Source organism: Calliopsis andreniformis, chromosome 5 (genome assembly GCF_051401765.1).
Source record: "Calliopsis andreniformis isolate RMS-2024a chromosome 5, iyCalAndr_principal, whole genome shotgun sequence".
Lineage (NCBI taxonomy): Eukaryota > Metazoa > Arthropoda > Insecta > Hymenoptera > Andrenidae > Calliopsis > Calliopsis andreniformis.
The window spans coordinates 10,667,049-10,686,540 of record NC_135066.1 but is presented as its reverse complement, the minus strand read 5'-3'; the positions used below and the strand labels follow the sequence as shown (position 1 = coordinate 10,686,540).

Genomic DNA, 19,492 nt, shown 5'->3' with positions numbered 1-19,492 from the left:
ACGGGGCAAAGTGGATGGAAGAATCTGAGAATTTTTCGAGAAGAAAACACGTGAAGACGCAAGTGTTATCTCTTCTTAGTGAGAAGATACAAGAAGAAGAAGTAACAAGAATAGGAAGAAAAGATTCAAACGAACGAAAATAAGAGGACAATCATCTCCGATTTTCAAGAAGATCGAGGAATTTGGAAAGACCCATGGTAAACAAGGTTTAGAAATCAAGTGCGTTCCACGGCTGGGGAGGGATATTAAAAGAGGGGGAGGGAGAACAGGAGCAAAGAGAGGAGGAAGACGAAGAAAGAGGAGAGGTGAAAGAGTAAAAGGAGAAGAAAAAGGGGCCAGGGAGGAAGATGAGAGACGAAGGGAGGCTGGTAAAAGAAGGAAGGGACTAAAGAAGAAAGAAAAAGGGGATAGTGAAGGAGGAAGGAAGGAGAGGAAAAAGGGGGAAAGAGAAGTGGGGCAGAGGAAGCGGGAAGGGAAGAGGAAAAAGGAAGAAGCGACGGAGTGGAAGGAAAAGGAGAGATTAAAGGAAGGGAGAAAGAGGGAGAGTGAGAAGAAGGAGTAAGGGAGGTGGTTCCGAAGGTGTTCCGGAGGGACAAGTTTTTAGAGTGCACTTGCTTTTCTTCGTCCAGGGGCAGAGGGTGAAGAAGACAGCGATGGCCGGATGGTGGAGCCTCGGTGGTGCTTTTCTTCTGCTTTTTGCTATTCTCCTTGCTCCCTATTTGTACAAGATCAACTGGATCAAGGTGAGTCCTCTTCGATACCTTTGCCCGGCTTACCTACTTATACTGTGCTTCTCTGTCCTCTTCAGCATTGATAAACATTGCTCGAAATATATTTTTCATTCACTCAAATAGACTCAATTTTAACAAAACATTTATCGACAAGAAAATTAATTACAATTCATTAGACAAATATTATTTGCAATTAAAAATTATCACTCCTAACTAGTTACTTGAAAGATACTATTTTATTCGTCTTGAAATTCTCATTCTTCATAATGTCCATATCTTTGAAAATTAATGAAAGTAGTATCGAAACTAAATAAATGTTAAAGTAAATAAATCGCTTTTTATGTTCCTTGGCTAGATTTTTATAAACTGTTGCAATACCAGTGTGTGAAAAAAAAAAAACAGAAAATGCTGTTCCCTCTGTTCGATAACTTAAGATTCCGAAGATACCAGCAAAATACGAGAACCGTGTTAGGTTACCATAGATTAGCATTAAATTTCAATCGAAAGCGAGCAACGTCTGCTTTAAACTTACATATATCCTAATACTGCGTCAGTAGGTATCTGGAATAATTTACTTGACTTTATGTCGGACACGATACCTTTCCTTGTTTGAGTAAAGTACCAAATTGAAACTTATGTCTCGACAATAATGATAGTTTCCTCTCACATTATTAATACGTGAAATTTATTTGTTAGTAAAAAAATTTATTTAGAGAGTTTGAAAACATGGATAAAAAAAACTGAAGTATGAATATTTCTAACGTTGCCGATATTTATAATTCCTATCATTTTTATCCTTTGATTCTGTATAGCTTCATTAGACAAATAAAAAGTAGACGCAATAGCATTATGATTACAGATGAGAAAGCAGATCTCTTTTTGCGCGTGACATTGTAAAGCTAGAAGAATCCTTTTTCTTCGTATCAGCGGTTCATGGTACCTCCCTAAAAGAACAACATTAAACATTAGCAGAAGAAAGAACGTATCGTTTACGTCGTCAGTTATCAATCAACTGAAAACTATAATTACCACTTCAATTACTATTTAATTTATGAAAACTGCTAACGAATCTAAGCTTTTTTCCATGCTTGTCTAATATTTATTTAAAGTTCAGAGAAATTAAAAAATTACATTGATACCCGAATATTAATGGAAGTCTCTATACATCGCAATTAATTTATTTCCAATAAATACGTGCTACTTAATTTATCTTGTACAATAATTGCATGGTAAATTGAAAAAGATTAAAAATTCAAAACCCATCAAAAGCCTATTAATAGAAGCTATTTCAGTACTTAAACTGTTTATTCAAAATTTGATTTTCAATCTTATCGCTTCAAAAGTGACTCAAAATTTCTGTTTAGGACCTAAGAATAGAAGGAAATGCCAGAAAGATACTAGCAAATCATTTAGAATCGAAGAAACGCAAGTTGGGAAAGCTTCCTCCAGTTTATCCAAACGGATGGTTTGGTCTCTTGGAGAGCTATGAGCTGGAGAAGGGTCAGGTGAAACATGTGGCGGCTCTCGGGCAAAACTTCGCCGTTTTCAGGTATTTAAACACTCGCGGTTCATTCGTGTTATACCATACAGGCACCGAGGAAATTAATTAATAATAATAATATTCGTTTAAAGAACAGACAAAGGGACTGTCTGGATTTTAGACGCATACTGTCCTCACCTCGGTGCAAACATGGCAGAGGGTGGTCGCGTGAAGGGCGACTGTTTAGAATGCCCCTTTCATGGTTGGCAGTTTCGTGGTTCCGATGGACAGTGCAATTACATTCCTTATGCTGACAAAGGTAATTGAATTCAATTCCAGGAACATGGAGATTACTTTACTCATTTTTTCTCTATTCATTGAAGAAGCGCACAACTTTTACTCGCTATAATCTCACAACATATCGATAATAATAATATGCTATGTAGTAGAGTCTTGATCCGTGTTTTATTTTGTGGACGAAGATGAGATAGTCCATACAGAGATACAGAGAGGAAGGAGATTATAGCGAGAAACTTTTGCAATTCGATTCAGTTTCAGGAACCATCCAGCATATAACAGACCTTCGTTTAATTCACCATTTTCAGTGCCAAATATCGCGAAAACGAAGACATGGCAAAGTTGTGAGGCAAATAACATCATTTTCGTGTGGTACCACGCAGAAGGATTGAAACCGACATGGCAGCCACAAACTCTTAGTCATGTTTCGAATAAAACATGGCGTTACCAAGGTCGAAATGAATTTCTTATCAACTGCCACATACAGGTCAGTTCTTTGATCTTGAAAACATATTTTTACTAATTATGTGTCGCTTAAAACGATCGTTCGATTTTTAATTAGATAAAATCGAAAAACGTAAATGAAATTTAGGAATTCGCAATGTTGAACCAAAATGCTTTTACGATTCGTCGAGTAGATAATAACAGCTGACCTTGCGTTTCTACTGATAATTATTTTTTATATTGAACGGCATTGTTTAACGACAAATAACAATTATTTTACAGTCTGTTGCAAAAGCATATAATCGTCGTATATTATGATTCGTTTTTTTTTTTAATTGAGATACGATAAAATATATAATACAATAGTAGAAACAAGTGTGGACAACTTTGTGACGAAAAACATGTAAGTATGAATGCAGAGGATCTTATAAAATTCTGTTGAAAAAAACTCTAATTTACTGATTAGCGTGTTCATCAATTAAAATAAAAAAATAGTAATTTCTTACATTTATCATGGAAACTAAAATCAAGGAAACCAATTAGCCATTAATTGTTTAAATTGACAAAGATGTCTTAGTCATCTCTTTCTTCTTCTTGTTTTTAGATATCTTTTAAGTAAAGCAGAAGGATATTTGAAATAAGAAATGGATTTTGAACTCCTTGATTGCAGCCTCCATGATGATGATAAGAATGATGATCGATGATGCATCGTTTTGGCTTTGCACAGGTAAGAATACATGTATAACCCGTAATAACGTACAAAATTTATAAACCATGTAACCAACATTCAAAAACCTAAATTCAGCATTAATAAACATATAACGTTTTCTTCTATTGCTGTCAGTAACCATAATGGAGTTTAAATTCTTTTGCTAAACTCTGCTAGCAAATATAATAAATTTGTAAAAAAAAAATATAATTGAATCTATTGAAAAATAATTTGTTATTTATACAGTATTAATACAATACTAATGTTAATATTCAATGTTTTAAAAATAAGTTCTTCATATAAGGATTACTACAAATAGATTAATAAAAATATTATTCGTCCCAGGAAGTTGCAGAAAATGGCGCTGATACGGCGCACCTCAGTGCAGTTCACGGTCCAGTATTGTTTTCGAAGATCGCATATCCGCTCTCTTGCGTTGCCCGTCATTCATGGAAAAATAATGGCTGGGTGCCGCACAAGCAAGACAAAAGCTCTGACAGTGAAGATCCGGAAAAAGAAAACACTGAGGATTTGAGTCACAGGGCATATACGACGCTCAGACACGCATTAGTTCTGTTTGAGAAGTTCGAATTACTCCAACTGGATGTGCACGTGCAGCAGATTGGGCCTGGATACGTTGAACTGCTACTGCAGACTTATTTAGGACCTATATACATTTTTCAAACAGTGACGCCGATGGAACCCCTTTTACAAAAGGTTTTTTCTGATTTCTTTCAATCTTCAAAATTGCTTTCAACATTTTTTTTATTTAAAATTTTTATCTAAAAAGAGATTACTATCTTTCGAATTTGGAGCTACACTATCGATTCATTTTATCGAAAACTGACAAATTCGAATGAAAGATACATAGAGGGCGTGCAATGCCATTTCAGCTGTTAATAAGCCAAAGTAATTAACTCCACTTTTTGAATTTTTTTCAAATTTTAGTGTCGAAGTTTATATTTAAGATAAATATAAATATTTTTGTTTTGTGGAGTTAATTCATTTGGCAAATGAGCGGCCTATTTGTTCTATTTTAGTAAGGATATAAATGTAATATTGACCTTAAGTGTTTTATTTTTATTATCATCAGTGTTGGTACCTTTTTTATCATTATCGTATTTTTACTAGGTGATACATCTAGTCTATTCGCCGCCGCTGATCGGACCATATGCTAGTGTAATGTTTTTCGCAGAGTGTTTGATGTTTGAAAGGGACGTGGCTATTTGGAATCGAAAGAAATTCGAAAAGCAGCCATTGCTTGTAAAAGAAGACAAAAGCATTCTCGCCTATCGTAGGTGGTACTCACAATTTTATTCGCAACATAGTCCCAGTTATCATTCTGCCATGAAATCTTTACAATGGTAGCCGTATATTCTTTGTTAAAAGAGAAGATCCCGCGACATTCGACGTGGTTTTATGATATTAATAATAATTGTAACAATAGTAATATTAAAAATTGAAACAAATAAATATTTCTTAATGTAATAAAATATATAGAGCGCCACTTTAATTAGCATTAATGTTAATGATATTTTCCCCACCCTTGATGTCTGATACGTTTCTATTTTCGGTGCAAATAATACACGATTAATAACATTGTACTCCGTAAGTACTACTAAATGTTTTCCTACAAACAGTGTTTACATATAATCTTATTATTCAGTTCAGTTCTTTCAAGCTGTTATCAAAGAGGGTAAATTGATAAATATTGCCAGACTAGCTGTTAAAACTTATCATACGTGAGAAGAATCGACGAACTTGCGTAGCCAAGAACATAACAAAGGAAAACAAAGTCACGTGATCGGTACTCGGGGTCACGTGTTCTATGCCATAACTGATTGGTCGGCCGGATTTGTGGCGGCTCTTCAATACCTTGATAGCAGTTGAGTTCCTCAATAGTAGAACTCCGTGCTCGTCTCGCAAGGGAAGACCATGTCGCCTGAATTGGAGCTCGACGACGTAAGTGATTTAAATTTCTCGCGGTCTTTCTCTTGACCAATCGTGTTTGACCTTGCCCAGTTCGATATTTTGGCGGTCCATCAACCGTAACCTAACCTTAACTCGAGACGTTGTATTTTAAATTTTTGCTTTTTAATCGATTCCGATTATAATTTTCTGCTGCAAGCGATGTGCATAATACAAAGTACTAATTAGAAAGAACATTGATAAAAATTAATGAGGAAAATAAGAAAATAAGGTTAATACACGATTTTTTTGTTTTGACGAAATATGATTTACGTAATGCCCTACTTTTGTAAGAAATTGTGTCACTTAAAAATGTAAGGAGAAAATAAATTATAATAGAGTACCGTACAAAAATAACTTACTATGAGTCAGTAATTTAAAAGAAATCCTTTGTTTTCTATCCTTTGTGGATGAGTAATTAAAACACACTAAAGAACAATGAATAACGTATATTATGTTTGACATTCAAGTGTCCAAAGGAAAGCTCGAGAAAAATAATTTGTATAAAACGTTATTACATACTTCTGTACAGCTTTAAATTATAGCTCATATTTGATGAAAATAAACTAATAGGTTGAATATTGTAAAAAGATCAGAGTCGAAATAAAAATTGAAATGCTTCAATGAACGTTGCTTCGAATATTTTATCGTATAAACTTTTATCTTGCAAATTGATTAATGTATGTAGAAGTGAATATAATTCTACTTTTATTGAGACTTGAATGGTAAAGCAATATTAAGCTATTGCTTCCTAGATTTAATTTAATAATTACTTCTTATTAAATATAAGAATTAAGAAGTTGCTAAATAAAATAAAAATTAAGAATCTACAAACGATATAGAACTGAATAATCAGAATTGAAGTTCAATACGAAGTTAAAGTTGAACACTATGTATTTGTAATGTGTTTTGAATGAGAATGAACGTCATAACGTGAAATATGATAAATAAATAAACGTGTAAGAAATACGTAATTTTTTGGAAAATTACGATGTACTGATAACCTCCACGAACTAACCTATTCACGACCAAATTTTGTATATATTTAAGATTATTTGTTAAAATTATGATTGTTAATCAATTCTAGCGTTGCTCCAATGAATACAACTGTAAAAATAAAAAATGTTGTGTTGTACACAATTTAATTAAAGTTGAATAATAAATAATTTCGACTCCATTGTTTTAACTCGCTTTTTACTAAACTACATCGTTTTTTATATTAAATAATCGTATTTATTAAATAATCTATTTCTTTTGTATTTTCTAACGCAGTTTCCAACCCTGAAATTAAAACATGTTCATATCAAGGACAAAAAACGTCTTCTGCAGACAATAAATAAAATTTTAAGGGATGGGTACAATTCATTACAAGTATGTTTTCAACCAATTTATGAATTAAGAGCTTTTGTAAAATATTTATTTCAAATGGCAAAATACATACATATTTTTATGAACATAAATTTAAAAAATCCCATTTTCAGGTAGTTACTGATTTTGATTTGACACTAACAAAACAACATGTTAACGGAAAAAAAGTTCTCAGTAGCTTTGGTATGTAAATATTATCTTACTCTTTTCAGCAAGCCAATAAATTTGTATATTGTAGTTTTATTACCTACCTAGTTTGTTTAAATAAGAAAGAATTATAAAGTTTTTTAATTAAATTAGAATTAAACTAGAAATTTAAAAAGTATTTTAATAAGGAAAAAGGCAATACTAGAAATATTTTAAAACAAACGAATCTTTATTTTCAAAAATAGGAATTTTTTGCAAATGCAAGCAACTTCCAGAGACTTATGCAACCGAATCTTGTCGCCTATATAAAAAATACAGACCAATCGAAATTGATCCTCATTTATCAGTTGAGGTAAAAGCAGAAGCAATGAAAGACTGGATGATTGCAGCAGAAGAGATATTGAAAGGGATACCATTTAATCCTGATGAAATATTAGAAGTAGCTAAAGTTTATGGAACAGATTTAAGAGATGGTACTAAAGAGTTCTTTGAAAGAATGTATAATGCTAAAGTTCCAATACTAGTTTTTAGTGCTGGTTTAGGAGACGTTGTGAAGGCAGTTTTACAATATCAGGAAGTGCTGTTTGAGAATGTAAAAGTAATATCGTTTTTCATTTAATAGACCTAGGTAAAATAATTATTATTTTTATAATAATGTTTATTATTTTAATGTTAAGGTGATCTCAAATTTTCTCAAATACAGAGATGGTAAATTAGAAGGGTTTGAAAACGAAAGACACATTCATGTTTTCAATAAAAATGAACATGCCATAGAACAAGACTATTTTAAAATTCTTGAGGGAAGAAAAAATGTTCTTTTAATGGGTGACACTACAGGAGATGCATCAATGGTCGATGGTATGGTAGATACAGATGCAGTACTAAAAATTGGTTTCCTCTATGACAATGTAAGTATTACATTTCTTTAAAAAATTCTTGACCTTCCATTGAATTTTGTATTATTTTTATAAATTCTTACTGAAAATAACAAAGCATCAATAAAATAATTGTAATTATCTTACTCATAATTTCCTTTCAGGTTGAAAGTAGTCTTTCCTCATACATGGAGGTATTTGATATTGTCTTAGTAGATGATCAAACAATGCAAGTTCCAATTGATATTTTACAACGATTATTCTAACAATGAAATGCATTCTTAATACTCTAATCACAAAGTATTTTTTCCTTAGCAAATTTAATTCTCAAAATTATATTACTGTAATTACAATGTAATTCAGTTTTGTCTAATTTAATTTGTCAATTAACAAAATATTTATTTTTATTACTATCTGACTTTTTAGCGCAAAAGATGTATACTTTTGTATGTTAACTATACTGTAGGTATTTATTTTCCAGTAAGAACGACTAAAAATCTAAATAATCTTATGGACATGAGTGAATAAACATATTTTATATTGTATGTTAGTTTTATAAATTGGCCACAAAAAATTAAATAAATCTATTGTACGACGTTTATACGAACAGATAAATTACAAATATTTCGTAAAAATGTTAAAGTGAAATACAAGAGCTTGTGATCAGTTGTGACATTCTTATTCATGTTTCAAGAAGCTCAGAGTTTGTTTCCACGAAATTCCCTATAAACCATACATTGTCATTGTCATAAGCTAGTAGTATATTTTATTAAAAAGCAAGTTGAGAACCATCAATCGCTAACTTATATTAGGTGGTGCAGTAGTGTGTTCGTTACACTAACCAAAAAATAACTCGTATGTTCGGTCGTGAGAACAATTGTGTTTCTTGTTTTTCGAATAAATTAATTCAGTTCCCAGTTATTTTCACATATTTATCAATATAATCAATTAAACATTACATCACAACTCTTTTGAATACAAAACAATTCGATATACTCAATACAACTTCATCTTTTGGGTAAGCTGAGTACACAATTCGATTAATCGATTTCGGCCGACAGTAACATTTCAATCGAAATTGGTAATGAATCAGAAATCGACCTGAAAATTCAATAAAAATCGATTTTGATTAACTTCAAATCATGATTCACGAAAAATAAATTTGAAAATATATTTTTTATAGGTATAATTTATTGGCCGATTATCCAATGTAGATAGAAATTTTAGTCGGGAGATTTACTCACTAATATTCTAAATAACGTTAAACAAATTCAACGATTAAATGAATAGCATCGCGGAAGCGTGTAATCAACTCAAGAAGGAGTACGATGGGTGCTTCAAACATTGGTTTTCAGAAAAATTTTTGAAGGGAGATTTCGACGACTCAATGTGTTCGAATCATTTCAAATTATACAACCAATGTCTTCAGGTAAATATCTATTTTCTATCCTTCTACTTATGATCAATATTTTCACATATAAAATAATGAATTAAAATTTACGAATTCTCTTCTGTGATGATCATATTTTTCTTTAGAGAATGTACAAAACATTTTGTTATTATCGGTCATAATATCTATGTAAGAAGTACCCATTGCTTTTTATGACTCACCCTGTATAACGAAATAGTTGCATCATTTTTAAAGCTTAAAATTTTAAGTGAAATTAAACTTGAAATGACATTTTAGCATGAATTGGAGAAATAAAACTCCTTTTGCTTTGTATATTGGAAACAATAGAGTTTGAATTTGAATTAAAATTTCGGTTAATCAAACTTGCAATGTCGGTTCATGATTCATCTTTGAACAATATCTACACCAATGTAGATTGTAAAATATAAAGTAATTTGACAAAAGTAAATGCAAAATAAATTATGGAAGCTTGTAAAGAACTGAAGGCAAATTATGATCAATGTTTTAATGTTTGGTTCTCTGAGAAATTTTTACGTGGAATTTATGACGATAGTGAGTGTGCACCATTACTTAAAGTTTATACTAAATGTGTAACGGTAAGTTTAATGTAACAAAAATTCACATTAATTTTCCCCTCTTAAAAACTACTTTTGATTATGCAATATAACATTTCCTTAGCATTGAGATATAAAATAAACGGAAAAGTATGTTTAAAAGGTTAAATCGCATGACACATGACTGTTATCGCAATTGAAAATTGTGCATATTAAACTATTGCATTCTTTTTGGGAGGGAAAATCACATGAAAATCATTCTATATTTTGCAATTTCCGAAAGTAATGGCTACAAATGCTTTTAAAGTAGTGAAAATTTGAAATTTGCCCTAACCTCAATTTAATGTTTTGCAATGGTAAAAGACTCGTACGAATTATTTCGATACAAACTGATGTTAATCAATTGATTTAATTGAAAATGTACAATAGAGATACAATATATTATTAAAATATTACTGAAAGATGAACAGAATATTTGACTTAATATAGTAATTTTATGTTTTAGCAAGCAATGAAGGATCAAAATATAAATTTGGATGAAGTTGATGTAGCTCACCTAGGATCAGATAAAGACAAGACATCAGATGGTTGATTGTTATATTTTTAATCAAATTTTCTTTCCACCTTAATTTTTTGTTACAAACAAAAATGCTGTGTTATGAAATCAAATAAATTATTTTAATTAGTATGATACAATTTATGATTACTCTCATATAATAAGTCTTAGTTGTTATCAAGTAGTTTTTATTTTCCAACACAAAAATGTTTAAAAATGACATCAAGAACTTCTTCATTGCTAATAGAACCAGTTATTTTCCCAAGTTCCCTTGCTGCACCTCTAATATCTTGTAAGGCTAAGGCCATATCATAATTCTGAATTTCAGTCTTTTCCAAATATGCTTGGAGATATTCCACAACATGTGATAGATGACTTCTGTACCTTGCATGACTGATTAAAGGATTTTCTTCTGATGGATCGCCACATCTGAAATAAATGATTTGCATTAAAATAATTGAATTTTATCTAGAACAAATGAAACTAAAATATGTTTACTTTAATTACAGTTTCTGAATTTTTCACTTACATTTCCTTGAAAAATTGTACTAACGCATCTGTGAGTTCTTTTAAACCTTCTTGTGTCTTACAAGAGATAGGAACAACATTTTGTCCTGTCCATTTCTTTCTCTCTTTTTCTCCAAGTAAGTCCATCTTATTCACTACTATAAGAATTTTTTCTTTTTCTATTTCCAATAAATTCTTATAATCTTTTAGAAAATCCTCAAAAGAACTTTCAAAACTCTCTTCTGCACTTATTATACACATGACAAGATCTGCTCTTTTTGTGCATTCTTTGGCTCTTCTGATACCCTCCTTTTCTATCTCATTTTCTGGATTATTTCTGATTCCTGCAGTGTCTGCAAGAATCATTGGATATCCACAAATATTTAATGTTAATTCTATGACATCTCTTGTTGTTCCTGGAGAAGAAGTGACAATAGCTGCTTCTTTTCTTGAAAGAAGGTTTAAAAGACTGCTTTTTCCTACATTTGGTTCTCCAAGGATTGCTACACGTACTCCAGTACGCAGAATTTCTCCTTTTCTTCCATCATACAAATGCTGTTGAATTTCTGTACATAGCTTTTGCAATGTGATTTTGGAATCCTCTAAAATATTAGTGTCTAAACTGTGTTCTTCAGAGAAGTCAATGTAAGCTTCTAAGCTGGCAAGAGAGTTTAACAGAGTTATGCGCCAAGAGTCATAGAGACGGCGCAGGGAGCCACTTGCTTGACTGGAAGCCTATTATATTGTTAATAACAAATTATACTGAGTACTATCTTGAATAATATATTAAACTTTAAGAAATTTTATTCTTTTAAAAGAAAGTAATATTCAGTAGTGCATAAATTGAATATTCTGCACCTGTTTACGTTGCTTTTCAGTTTCTGCTTCTATTAGGTCTCCTATACCCTCTGCTTCAGTCAAATCCAATTTCCCATTTAAGAAAGCTCTTTTTGTAAATTCTCCTGGACTTGCTAATTGAAAATGAAGTTTTGAAAGTGCATTGAGGATTGATGTTATTACTGCAGGTCCTCCATGAACATGGAATTCTACAGAATCCTCCCCAGTAAATGAGTTAGGGCCTAAAATATAGCATTATTTATCAATTATGTTTAGTGTATCTTATTCTGTTTTTGAAGAAAATTAAATTTAGAATATCCTTTTATTGTAATATTTGAAATACCTGGAAACCAAAGACAAAGGCCTTTGTCTAAAATTTCCCATGTTTTAGGATCATGAATTTTTCTTAAAAGAGCTTTTCTAGGTTTTAGATCAGATATTTTAGTCATTTTTTTAAGGGCTATTGATGCCTCTGGACCAGATATCCGAATTACTGCTACACCACATTTACCATATCCTTGAATGTAAAATTACAAATTCTGAGAATCAAACTACAAGCTTATCTACATATTACCAAAGACAGGATAAACAATTTCAATTATATCAGGGTAATGTACTATTTCAAATCTAATAGTTTTAATGAGTTACACAGTCATATTATATGATGTACTCTTTCAAATTTAATTGTATTTCAAGATCATAAATTTTCATGTACATTAACTCTTATCAATTAATAAAAGAATTAGTATTTAAAAACTTAACATTTAATTTAATTTTATATAATTCTATTCAATTCAATTTTCGTATATTTGGATTTCTGTGCATATTTCTATGAACGATAAATGAAAGCTTTAATATGTTTTTTAAACTTGCGAGACGCATGCGCATTAAAAATTGGCGGAACGCGAGAAGTCTTTTCTGGTAGAAGAACGCATCAAAGTGCATCACAAGTTAATATCTCGTGTTTTGACTAGTTTTAAGCAACGTAACAGAGGTCAGGCAAAATAGGAAGACTGTTATATCAACCAGAAGAAAGTGCGTAAATTGTGGAACATCGTTTGTTGTGATAGCGTCCTGCCAGTGATATTGATGAATCTAACACTGTGCATTTTGTTCCCGCTAAGACAGCCGATAATGTGTTTCGTGTCTGTTTAATCAAATAACTTAGAAACATTTGAACGTTTAACAGTGAAATACTAAAACCCGTTAGTACAGTAAAACACTTTATTTCGACATTTGTCTTCCATTAGGTTACAATCAGGTTAGGTACTAAACGCAAGTGTTAGGATGTTAAGTGTGAGATGAGCATTGATAAACGCAGTATAAGGTGGAAGTTACGAATTGTATAAACCAACAATTTTAAATTTAAAGTTAACTCGTAGCTCTTCACTAAGGAATATAAAAAAAAGTTTACAGGTCGAATCGTTCATACTCCCCGATCATTTTAATAAAACGAATTTATGCTGCAGACTGGAAAGAAAATAAAAATAACAAAACAAGGAGAAAATTGATTTTGAAATTTTTTGATAAATTTTGCAAGATTAATAAAATTGATAAATGACCGAATTCGGACAAAAGTTGATAACTAGTAAGGATGTGCAGCAACGATGTAACGACTGGGTAGAGTCTCAAAAGAATTACACTTACACAGATGAAGTGAATTATAAAAGGAAACAAACAGACGACGATGAAAGTTATAATACCGATTCTGAGTTTGATTCTGTCTCTGAGTGTGGCGGAAAACGAAGGAGAGTCGGTTTACCGCTGAAACGAGAAACGTTTCATCTTTCTTGCGAATGGCTCGGCTGCGAGTACGAAATTGGTCATGTCGAGAAATTTGTGAATCATGTGGCGAAACACGTGTCAGATTTAAGTACGCGAACTAATGAAAAGGGCGTTGACGTTTACGTGTGCCAATGGAATGATTGTTTTTATGAAAACAATGATCCTGATGAAATTTCGAGGCACGTGAATTATCATTCGTATCATACGAAGCTGAAATGCATCGGTTCAAATATTCGCGCCAGAGTCAAATTACCGGTAAGACATTATTCCATGTTCTGTTTCTTTCATTTTGTAATTATGTATAAAATAACTATTCTAAAGTAGTTGTTGAAATAATTTGCAAAATATTGTAAATATTAGATAAATTGATTTTAATTGAAATGTTTGTAAATTTATTTTTCGATACTATGGCACGATTTTGTGTATATTAGAAGCTGTGATACTTGCAAGAAAAATAGATCAAAATTATGATATAAAATTTATCGGTATATAATTTTGGCTCTAAAAAAATTCAGTTTCACATTCAATCGAGTATACGTGTACCTGCTTATGTACAATATTTTCTCGTTGTAATCTCGTTGTTCAAATCGCTATACTTGGAAATTATCTAGAGAAAAAGTTTCATTTGAGAACCATTCACAATTTTTTTGAAATTTTTGCATATGACATTATTTTTGTGCTTGTATCACTGTTTCCATATCTAATTATATTCTTAAAAAGAGGATGATGGTAAGATTAATAGCTAATGAACTCATTTTGTGCTGCAGCGGTGTCGCAGAGATTCCGAATGGAAAAATGTCGTAGATCTTCCCGCGCCTCTCCTTTGTCGCTGGGAAGAATGTCTAAAACGTTTCAGAAACTATCAGTTATATTTATACCACGTAGCCGCTCATCTTGAGGAAAGCCCGCGTGGTAACAAAATTGAAGGTGGCTTAGAATGCAAATGGACAGGTTGTGGTAGTTTATATCCTAATTTATATAAATTGAGGGATCACATGAGACGTCATACAAAAGAAAAAATCGTCGCTTGTCCCGATTGTGGCGCTACGTTTGCGTCCAACACGAAATTTCACGTGCACTGCAAACGACAAATTCCAATCGATGGTAACGTACAATTTCAAATTTACCGCCATTTTCTATCGCCCTCTAGAATAACGCGCGAAAATTTGAATGTGTACAGTAATTCGGTTAATTTAAACTTTTCTGTGGGAAAGGTAATTTTAAGATTGTTTTAAAAAAATATTCTAAAATAAAAATAAGTTAATCTTTTTTAGTTCAAGGGTTCCAGTGTTCTCATTGCAACAAGTTTTATCCTACGGAAGGAATTTTAAGGGATCACATGCGAATGCACGTTTTCAATTATAAATGTACTCTTTGTGATATGAGCTGTGAATCTCCAGCTAGCTTAGCAAAACATGTTAGATATCGACATGTTTCTACTAGAAGCTTTCCATGTCAGTTGTGTAGCCATGCGGCTAAATCTCAGCAGGACCTTGATTCCCACATGACAGTGCATACAGCTGGACCTAATTTTTCGTGTCAGTTTGAAGGTTGTTTATATACGTGCAAAGGCGCTTATACTCTCGATAGGTATATAAAACTTTATAATTAAAACAAATTAGAAATTCGTTTTGAAAACAAAGTTTCATAATACATTTTGCATATTTTAAGGCACATAGAACGTGTTCACGGTATGCAAGTGCGGTGGTATTGCTGCCATGAGTGTCCCATAAAATATAGAAAAAGTTACAGATTGACAAAACATTTGATTGATACGCATAGATTACAATTACCTAGTGGCCATAAAAGATTTCAGTATACTCATGATGAAGATGGTTGCTATAGATTACAAATGGTTAGATATGAGACTGTTGAAGAAGAAAATAATGTACCTAGTTCACAGTCAAAACTGCAAGATAAAAAGTACAAAATTAAATTGTGTCAAAATTCCAGTGTGCCTCAAGTTGAAGTAATATTCTTTGTACTAGAAACAAGCATTTAATTCTAATTAATATTTATTACTTATTTTCAAATGAAACTGTATATTTCTTAGGTCTACGAGGATTTAGACGAAGAAGGAGATGAAGATGAAGACAAAGGCGTAGCGGAAAAATCACGAGCAGAAGGTTACGAATCAAAATCGATGCCTGTTATTTCAAATATTTTAATATCGATTGATGAAACAGATGCCGAAGGAAATATAATTAACAGTAGAATTGTGGAAGCACAAGAAACTATGGAATTACCACCTTCTGAAGGACCGTTATTAATTTTGACGTAAACTAATTTCAGTTAGTTACAAAATTTTATTAAAATGAAATAGAGATCAAATATACATATTTTAATAATAAGACTGCTAATACTCTGTATTTTCTATATATACAATTTTCCTTATTTTGTAGTAATTTGAAGGCTATTTGAGTTTGGAATACACTGAAATATAAAAATTGTATTTCTTTAAAAATCATTTATGAATTCTATCGTTTCATTAAATACACTTCAATAAATAAACACGACATTAACTAGGATGATATTCGAATATCAAAACAAGCTTCATCTTCTATTTCTAACGACTCTGGAGTATCTGTTATTGTAACTAAATCTCCATCAAAGTACAATTTAATTTTCGACTCTTCAGTATTTAGTTCTTGCGCACATTTTGCGAAAAGTGCTTTGAAGTCTTCATCTCGCTTAACTGATATTGTTAAACTCTTCTTGCTCGTCGATTGTATTTTTATAACACAGACATTTTCATCATCTTGTTCTTCAACATTGTTTTTAGAAACAGTATCATCTTTTTTGATAATACCTCCATCTACAATGATATTTTTTCTTAATTTGTGAAAAAAATTTGTATACATTATTAATTTTAAATAATATAGTTTCAGTAATGAATTTACCTAATATATCGATCACAGACAAATTTATGGAAGCTGGAGTATCATTCTTTTTAATAATTCTATCTTTTTTTGTTATCAAAATTTTATCTATAGGGACTTGCTCTAAATTCGAAAAATACTCAAAAACTTTTCTGAAGTTCTCATTCTGAAACAATGCCACCAATACTATCTTCAATATAGTAAAAGAAAACTGAAATTAATGATCTTTCATGTATTCACGTATAATCACACTATAAATCAATCATTTCAATCACTCATTCATGTACTCCTTCTATTTACCCATGCAGTCTCTTATCTTCCAGTTATCTTTAACAACTTACTTGACGAATATTTAGACGATGTATGTGTTTTGATTGCCAAAGAACTTTGATATCAATATCATAGTTTTCATCTTCACTAGAATCTGCCTTTTTTTCAGTTATTTCTAAACTAGTCTCTGCCTCTGTAGTAATTAAATTTGGCATTTCTTCTATGGAAACAATTTCTAGATCTGAATCTAATTCTTGTGCAATATTTCTCTAGAATAAATTTTAATAAATGCATTTAATAATATTATACCAACATTCATAAAATTCTGAGAAATTATTTTACATTTGCTTGTCTTCTTGTTCGAGGACGAGATCTATTTCCCTTGCTCCTAATATTTCGAGTTGCCCTTTGTGCCACTACAAATATCTCAGAAATTTCAATGCTGCAAATAAATAGTTTGTATAAAATATAGTGAATAATATAATAGATTTATATCATGGTCTTTTGATAAAAGAAACATTTTTAATCACTTGCATCTATGCACTCAAAAACACTAAATGAACTAAATTGCAATTTGAAATATTCTAAGTTACAATATTTAGAATATATACTCTGCTGTAAAAAGCACTAATTTTTATTAAGTTTATATATGTCAAACGTGCTTTGTCACTTCTATTTTTTCTTCTTTCTTCTCTTCTTTATTGACTTCATCCTTTTCTGTGGTAGTTTGGGAAGACGATGTCTGTTTCTTCAGAGCTAGAAATATATATTATAAAATTTATGCAATCTACAGTCAATAGTAAGTTCTTAAAATATTTATCAAAATTAAAAGAACTATCTATATGTATACCTTTCAATTTTGCAACAGAATTTAAATATACATCGTCATCATCCTCTTCAGATGAACTGTTTATTTCTACTACTTCCATTATTTAAAAATATATTTTTTACAATATTTTATGTCAGTATTTAACAGTAGCCTTGATATATTATGAAACAATTATATCATAAGAGCAAAATTAAGATGAAATAATACAATGAATGACTTTGAAACACAACGTGCGAGGTTAAATTTAAACTTTTTAATTTCCAAATTTATAAAGATAACAAATCTTCAAGCTTTATTAGCGAAATAATCAAAGCATTTACACGCTTCAATTTTGGATAAACACCTAATTCAGATAAAGATATAAGTACGTTAAAGTTGCTGCAAGTTTCCGTTAATATCCGTTTATAACAAGAAACAATGAATTAGTTCTTTTGCATATTTTAGTCCTCTCGCTTGCAATATTAATAAACACTATTTTCTTTCCAGGAAAAAAGACAACCCTGAAAATCTTATCTATGACACAAGAATTAGTTCAAAATTATCATGATTTGAAACAACTTTCCTGCCACCTTCAGAAAACAGTTATTTAACTCTGATTGGACCCCCTTACAGATAGTATTCTCGATAGCAGTTAGGTCCCTAAAATTGAATAAAAACACTGTTAATTCTCTTATATTCTTATAACATTTCCCATGTATGCAAAAAAAAGTTTTTCATCATCGTAATCTGTAAGGTACTTTCTAATACATTTCTACGAAACAAATTGAAAATACATAGTATCAATTAGTATCAATCGGGTTACATGTAAGGTAGTAAACCGTTCTATTAAAATTGTCTTTTATTGTTACTTATTTATAAACGTAAATTCTACGGTCAAAATTTATGTACAATCTAATAAACAAAAATGTATTCTCTAACGTATAAAATAGAGTATAAAATTCTTATAGAATACATATAAACTGGTGTTATGTGCAATTTGTAGTTATGTATTACACTATAGGTTATGTTTTAAATTATTATGTAGGCTATGTTTCGATCGTCAATCACGTAAATTGATCTCAATCGTGTCAAACGTAAGTATATTGGCAGCGTATCGTTCAAGTCGTAGGCTTCGAACGTTTGAACAGCGATAGAGGAGGGGGAAAATCATCCCCAGTGTTTCTCTCTCGCACTTTTCCACCTAAGGGCCATCGGGATTGGCGTAGTGCCTATGACGTAAGCGAATCGACGGTTCCACCCGTGGACCGTGGTGAGTCCTCTTTTATCATTTAAGATCTTCGGTGAATGCGAAATCCCTCGACTATCATGCCAGTCACACTGTCCTTTTACGTTTGAGCTTCCTCGGATCAGCCTTATCATCTCTTTCGATGATAAGAACTGTCTTTTCCCATCGAAGCATCACAAGCAGTCACTCTCCACTTTCGATCGGTGAGTATGTCTTCTGCTGAATTTCCGGTCGACTGTCAATCCGAAATATCAACCGAAGGATGTTATGAACAATCCATTGTTTGCCAACAATTACACTCTCCTATCGACTCTCTGTGGTTTTAATTGTTTCTTGGGACCACTTGGGACACGTTCGTCGATTAATAGAGCATGATCAAAATCGAGTGAGTCGGTCGTTGTGTTTTTTTGCGAACAGTCATTGGTCGGAAGTCGATAGTAAGTTAGGGAAGCGTGATTTTCAAGGTTTTTTAATACTTAAAACCTAACCTTTCAAACGTGAGTTTCGGTAGTTGCCTAACCTAGTTTGTCAGTCACTGTGTACTAATGTATTTAGCGTATTATGTTAAAACTTAGAATTGTGTGTACAGCCGTTTCAGTTTTTTTATGGTTTCTGTTTAT

The 19,492-nt window shown here is 31.6% G+C and overlaps 8 protein-coding genes and 1 long non-coding RNA gene across 13 annotated transcripts in view; 6 read left to right on the top strand and 3 right to left on the bottom strand.

Moving 5' to 3' along the window:
* The first annotated feature begins 580 nt into the window (after positions 1-580).
* Positions 581-3,146, top strand: LOC143179700 (cholesterol 7-desaturase nvd-like). Its single transcript, XM_076379016.1, has 4 exons — positions 581-743; positions 2,096-2,280; positions 2,364-2,530; positions 2,817-3,146. Exons 1-4 carry the CDS (start codon positions 654-656, stop codon positions 3,029-3,031), a joined length of 657 nt encoding a protein of 218 aa, XP_076235131.1. The 5' UTR covers positions 581-653; the 3' UTR covers positions 3,032-3,146.
* A 509-nt stretch (positions 3,147-3,655) lies between these two features.
* LOC143179618 (cholesterol 7-desaturase nvd-like) lies at positions 3,656-4,508 on the top strand. Its single transcript, XM_076378932.1, has 3 exons — positions 3,656-3,679; positions 4,007-4,378; positions 4,452-4,508. Exons 1-3 carry the CDS (start codon positions 3,656-3,658, stop codon positions 4,506-4,508), a joined length of 453 nt encoding a protein of 150 aa, XP_076235047.1.
* Positions 4,509-4,951: 443 nt separating this feature from the next.
* LOC143179703 (uncharacterized) lies at positions 4,952-6,042 on the bottom strand. Its single transcript, XR_013001995.1, has 2 exons — positions 5,992-6,042; positions 4,952-5,782 (listed from the first exon to the last, which is right to left on the bottom strand). It is a non-coding gene; the product is annotated as an uncharacterized LOC143179703 (long non-coding RNA).
* Cn-iiib (cytosolic 5'-nucleotidase IIIB) lies at positions 5,046-8,557 on the top strand. The gene is made up of 7 exons (XM_076379015.1): positions 5,046-5,269; positions 5,333-5,623; positions 6,902-7,000; positions 7,111-7,180; positions 7,390-7,742; positions 7,822-8,052; positions 8,184-8,557. The coding sequence occupies exons 2-7, from the start codon at positions 5,597-5,599 to the stop codon at positions 8,283-8,285; spliced, it is 882 nt and encodes a 293-aa protein (XP_076235130.1). The 5' UTR covers positions 5,046-5,269; positions 5,333-5,596; the 3' UTR covers positions 8,286-8,557.
* Positions 8,558-8,765: 208 nt separating this feature from the next.
* Positions 8,766-10,672, top strand: LOC143179701 (TP53-regulated inhibitor of apoptosis 1). 2 transcript variants are annotated; one of them, XM_076379017.1, is made up of 3 exons: positions 8,766-9,037; positions 9,203-9,448; positions 10,490-10,672. In XM_076379017.1, exons 2-3 carry the CDS (start codon positions 9,302-9,304, stop codon positions 10,574-10,576), a joined length of 234 nt encoding a protein of 77 aa, XP_076235132.1. In that variant the 5' UTR covers positions 8,766-9,037; positions 9,203-9,301; the 3' UTR covers positions 10,577-10,672. The 2 variants fall into 2 exon arrangements, with proteins under 2 accessions (XP_076235132.1, XP_076235133.1); XM_076379018.1 differs by lacking the exons at positions 8,766-9,037; positions 9,203-9,448 and adding an exon at positions 9,631-10,026.
* LOC143179694 (5-taurinomethyluridine-[tRNA] synthase subunit GTPB3, mitochondrial) lies at positions 10,666-13,402 on the bottom strand. Its single transcript, XM_076379008.1, has 5 exons — positions 12,911-13,402; positions 12,228-12,401; positions 11,906-12,126; positions 11,070-11,782; positions 10,666-10,969 (listed from the first exon to the last, which is right to left on the bottom strand). Exons 1-5 carry the CDS (start codon positions 13,056-13,058, stop codon positions 10,729-10,731), a joined length of 1,497 nt encoding a protein of 498 aa, XP_076235123.1. The 5' UTR covers positions 13,059-13,402; the 3' UTR covers positions 10,666-10,728.
* Positions 12,684-16,121, top strand: Hinfp (Histone H4 transcription factor). Its single transcript, XM_076379007.1, has 6 exons — positions 12,684-13,211; positions 13,294-13,924; positions 14,437-14,773; positions 14,944-15,259; positions 15,341-15,638; positions 15,723-16,121. Exons 2-6 carry the CDS (start codon positions 13,442-13,444, stop codon positions 15,948-15,950), a joined length of 1,662 nt encoding a protein of 553 aa, XP_076235122.1. The 5' UTR covers positions 12,684-13,211; positions 13,294-13,441; the 3' UTR covers positions 15,951-16,121.
* Rad60 (DNA repair protein Rad60) overlaps positions 16,105-19,492 on the bottom strand; it is a 3,633-nt gene continuing 245 nt past the window's right edge. Inside the window, exons 1-7 of one of the 2 annotated variants that reach the window (XM_076379009.1) lie at positions 18,641-18,877; positions 17,669-18,286; positions 17,481-17,574; positions 17,161-17,260; positions 16,890-17,087; positions 16,570-16,759; positions 16,105-16,484 (exon numbers count right to left, since the gene is read on the bottom strand). In XM_076379009.1, coding sequence (XP_076235124.1) covers positions 16,192-16,484; positions 16,570-16,759; positions 16,890-17,087; positions 17,161-17,260; positions 17,481-17,574; positions 17,669-17,747 — 954 coding nt within the window. In that variant the 5' untranslated portion in view covers positions 17,748-18,286; positions 18,641-18,877 and the 3' untranslated portion in view covers positions 16,105-16,191. Of the gene's footprint in view, positions 16,485-16,569; positions 16,760-16,889; positions 17,088-17,160; positions 17,261-17,480; positions 17,575-17,668; positions 18,287-18,640; positions 18,878-19,492 lie in introns of those variants that run through there. The other variant, XM_076379010.1, reaches the window with a different exon arrangement.
* Positions 18,941-19,492, top strand: part of LOC143179697 (mitochondrial glutamate carrier 1) — an 11,313-nt gene continuing 10,761 nt past the window's right edge. For 2 of the 3 annotated variants that reach the window (XM_076379013.1, XM_076379011.1), the window contains exon 1: positions 18,941-19,075. The gene's annotated coding sequence lies outside the window, so the exon portion shown is untranslated. Of the gene's footprint in view, positions 19,076-19,139; positions 19,258-19,492 lie in introns of those variants that run through there. The other variant, XM_076379012.1, reaches the window with a different exon arrangement.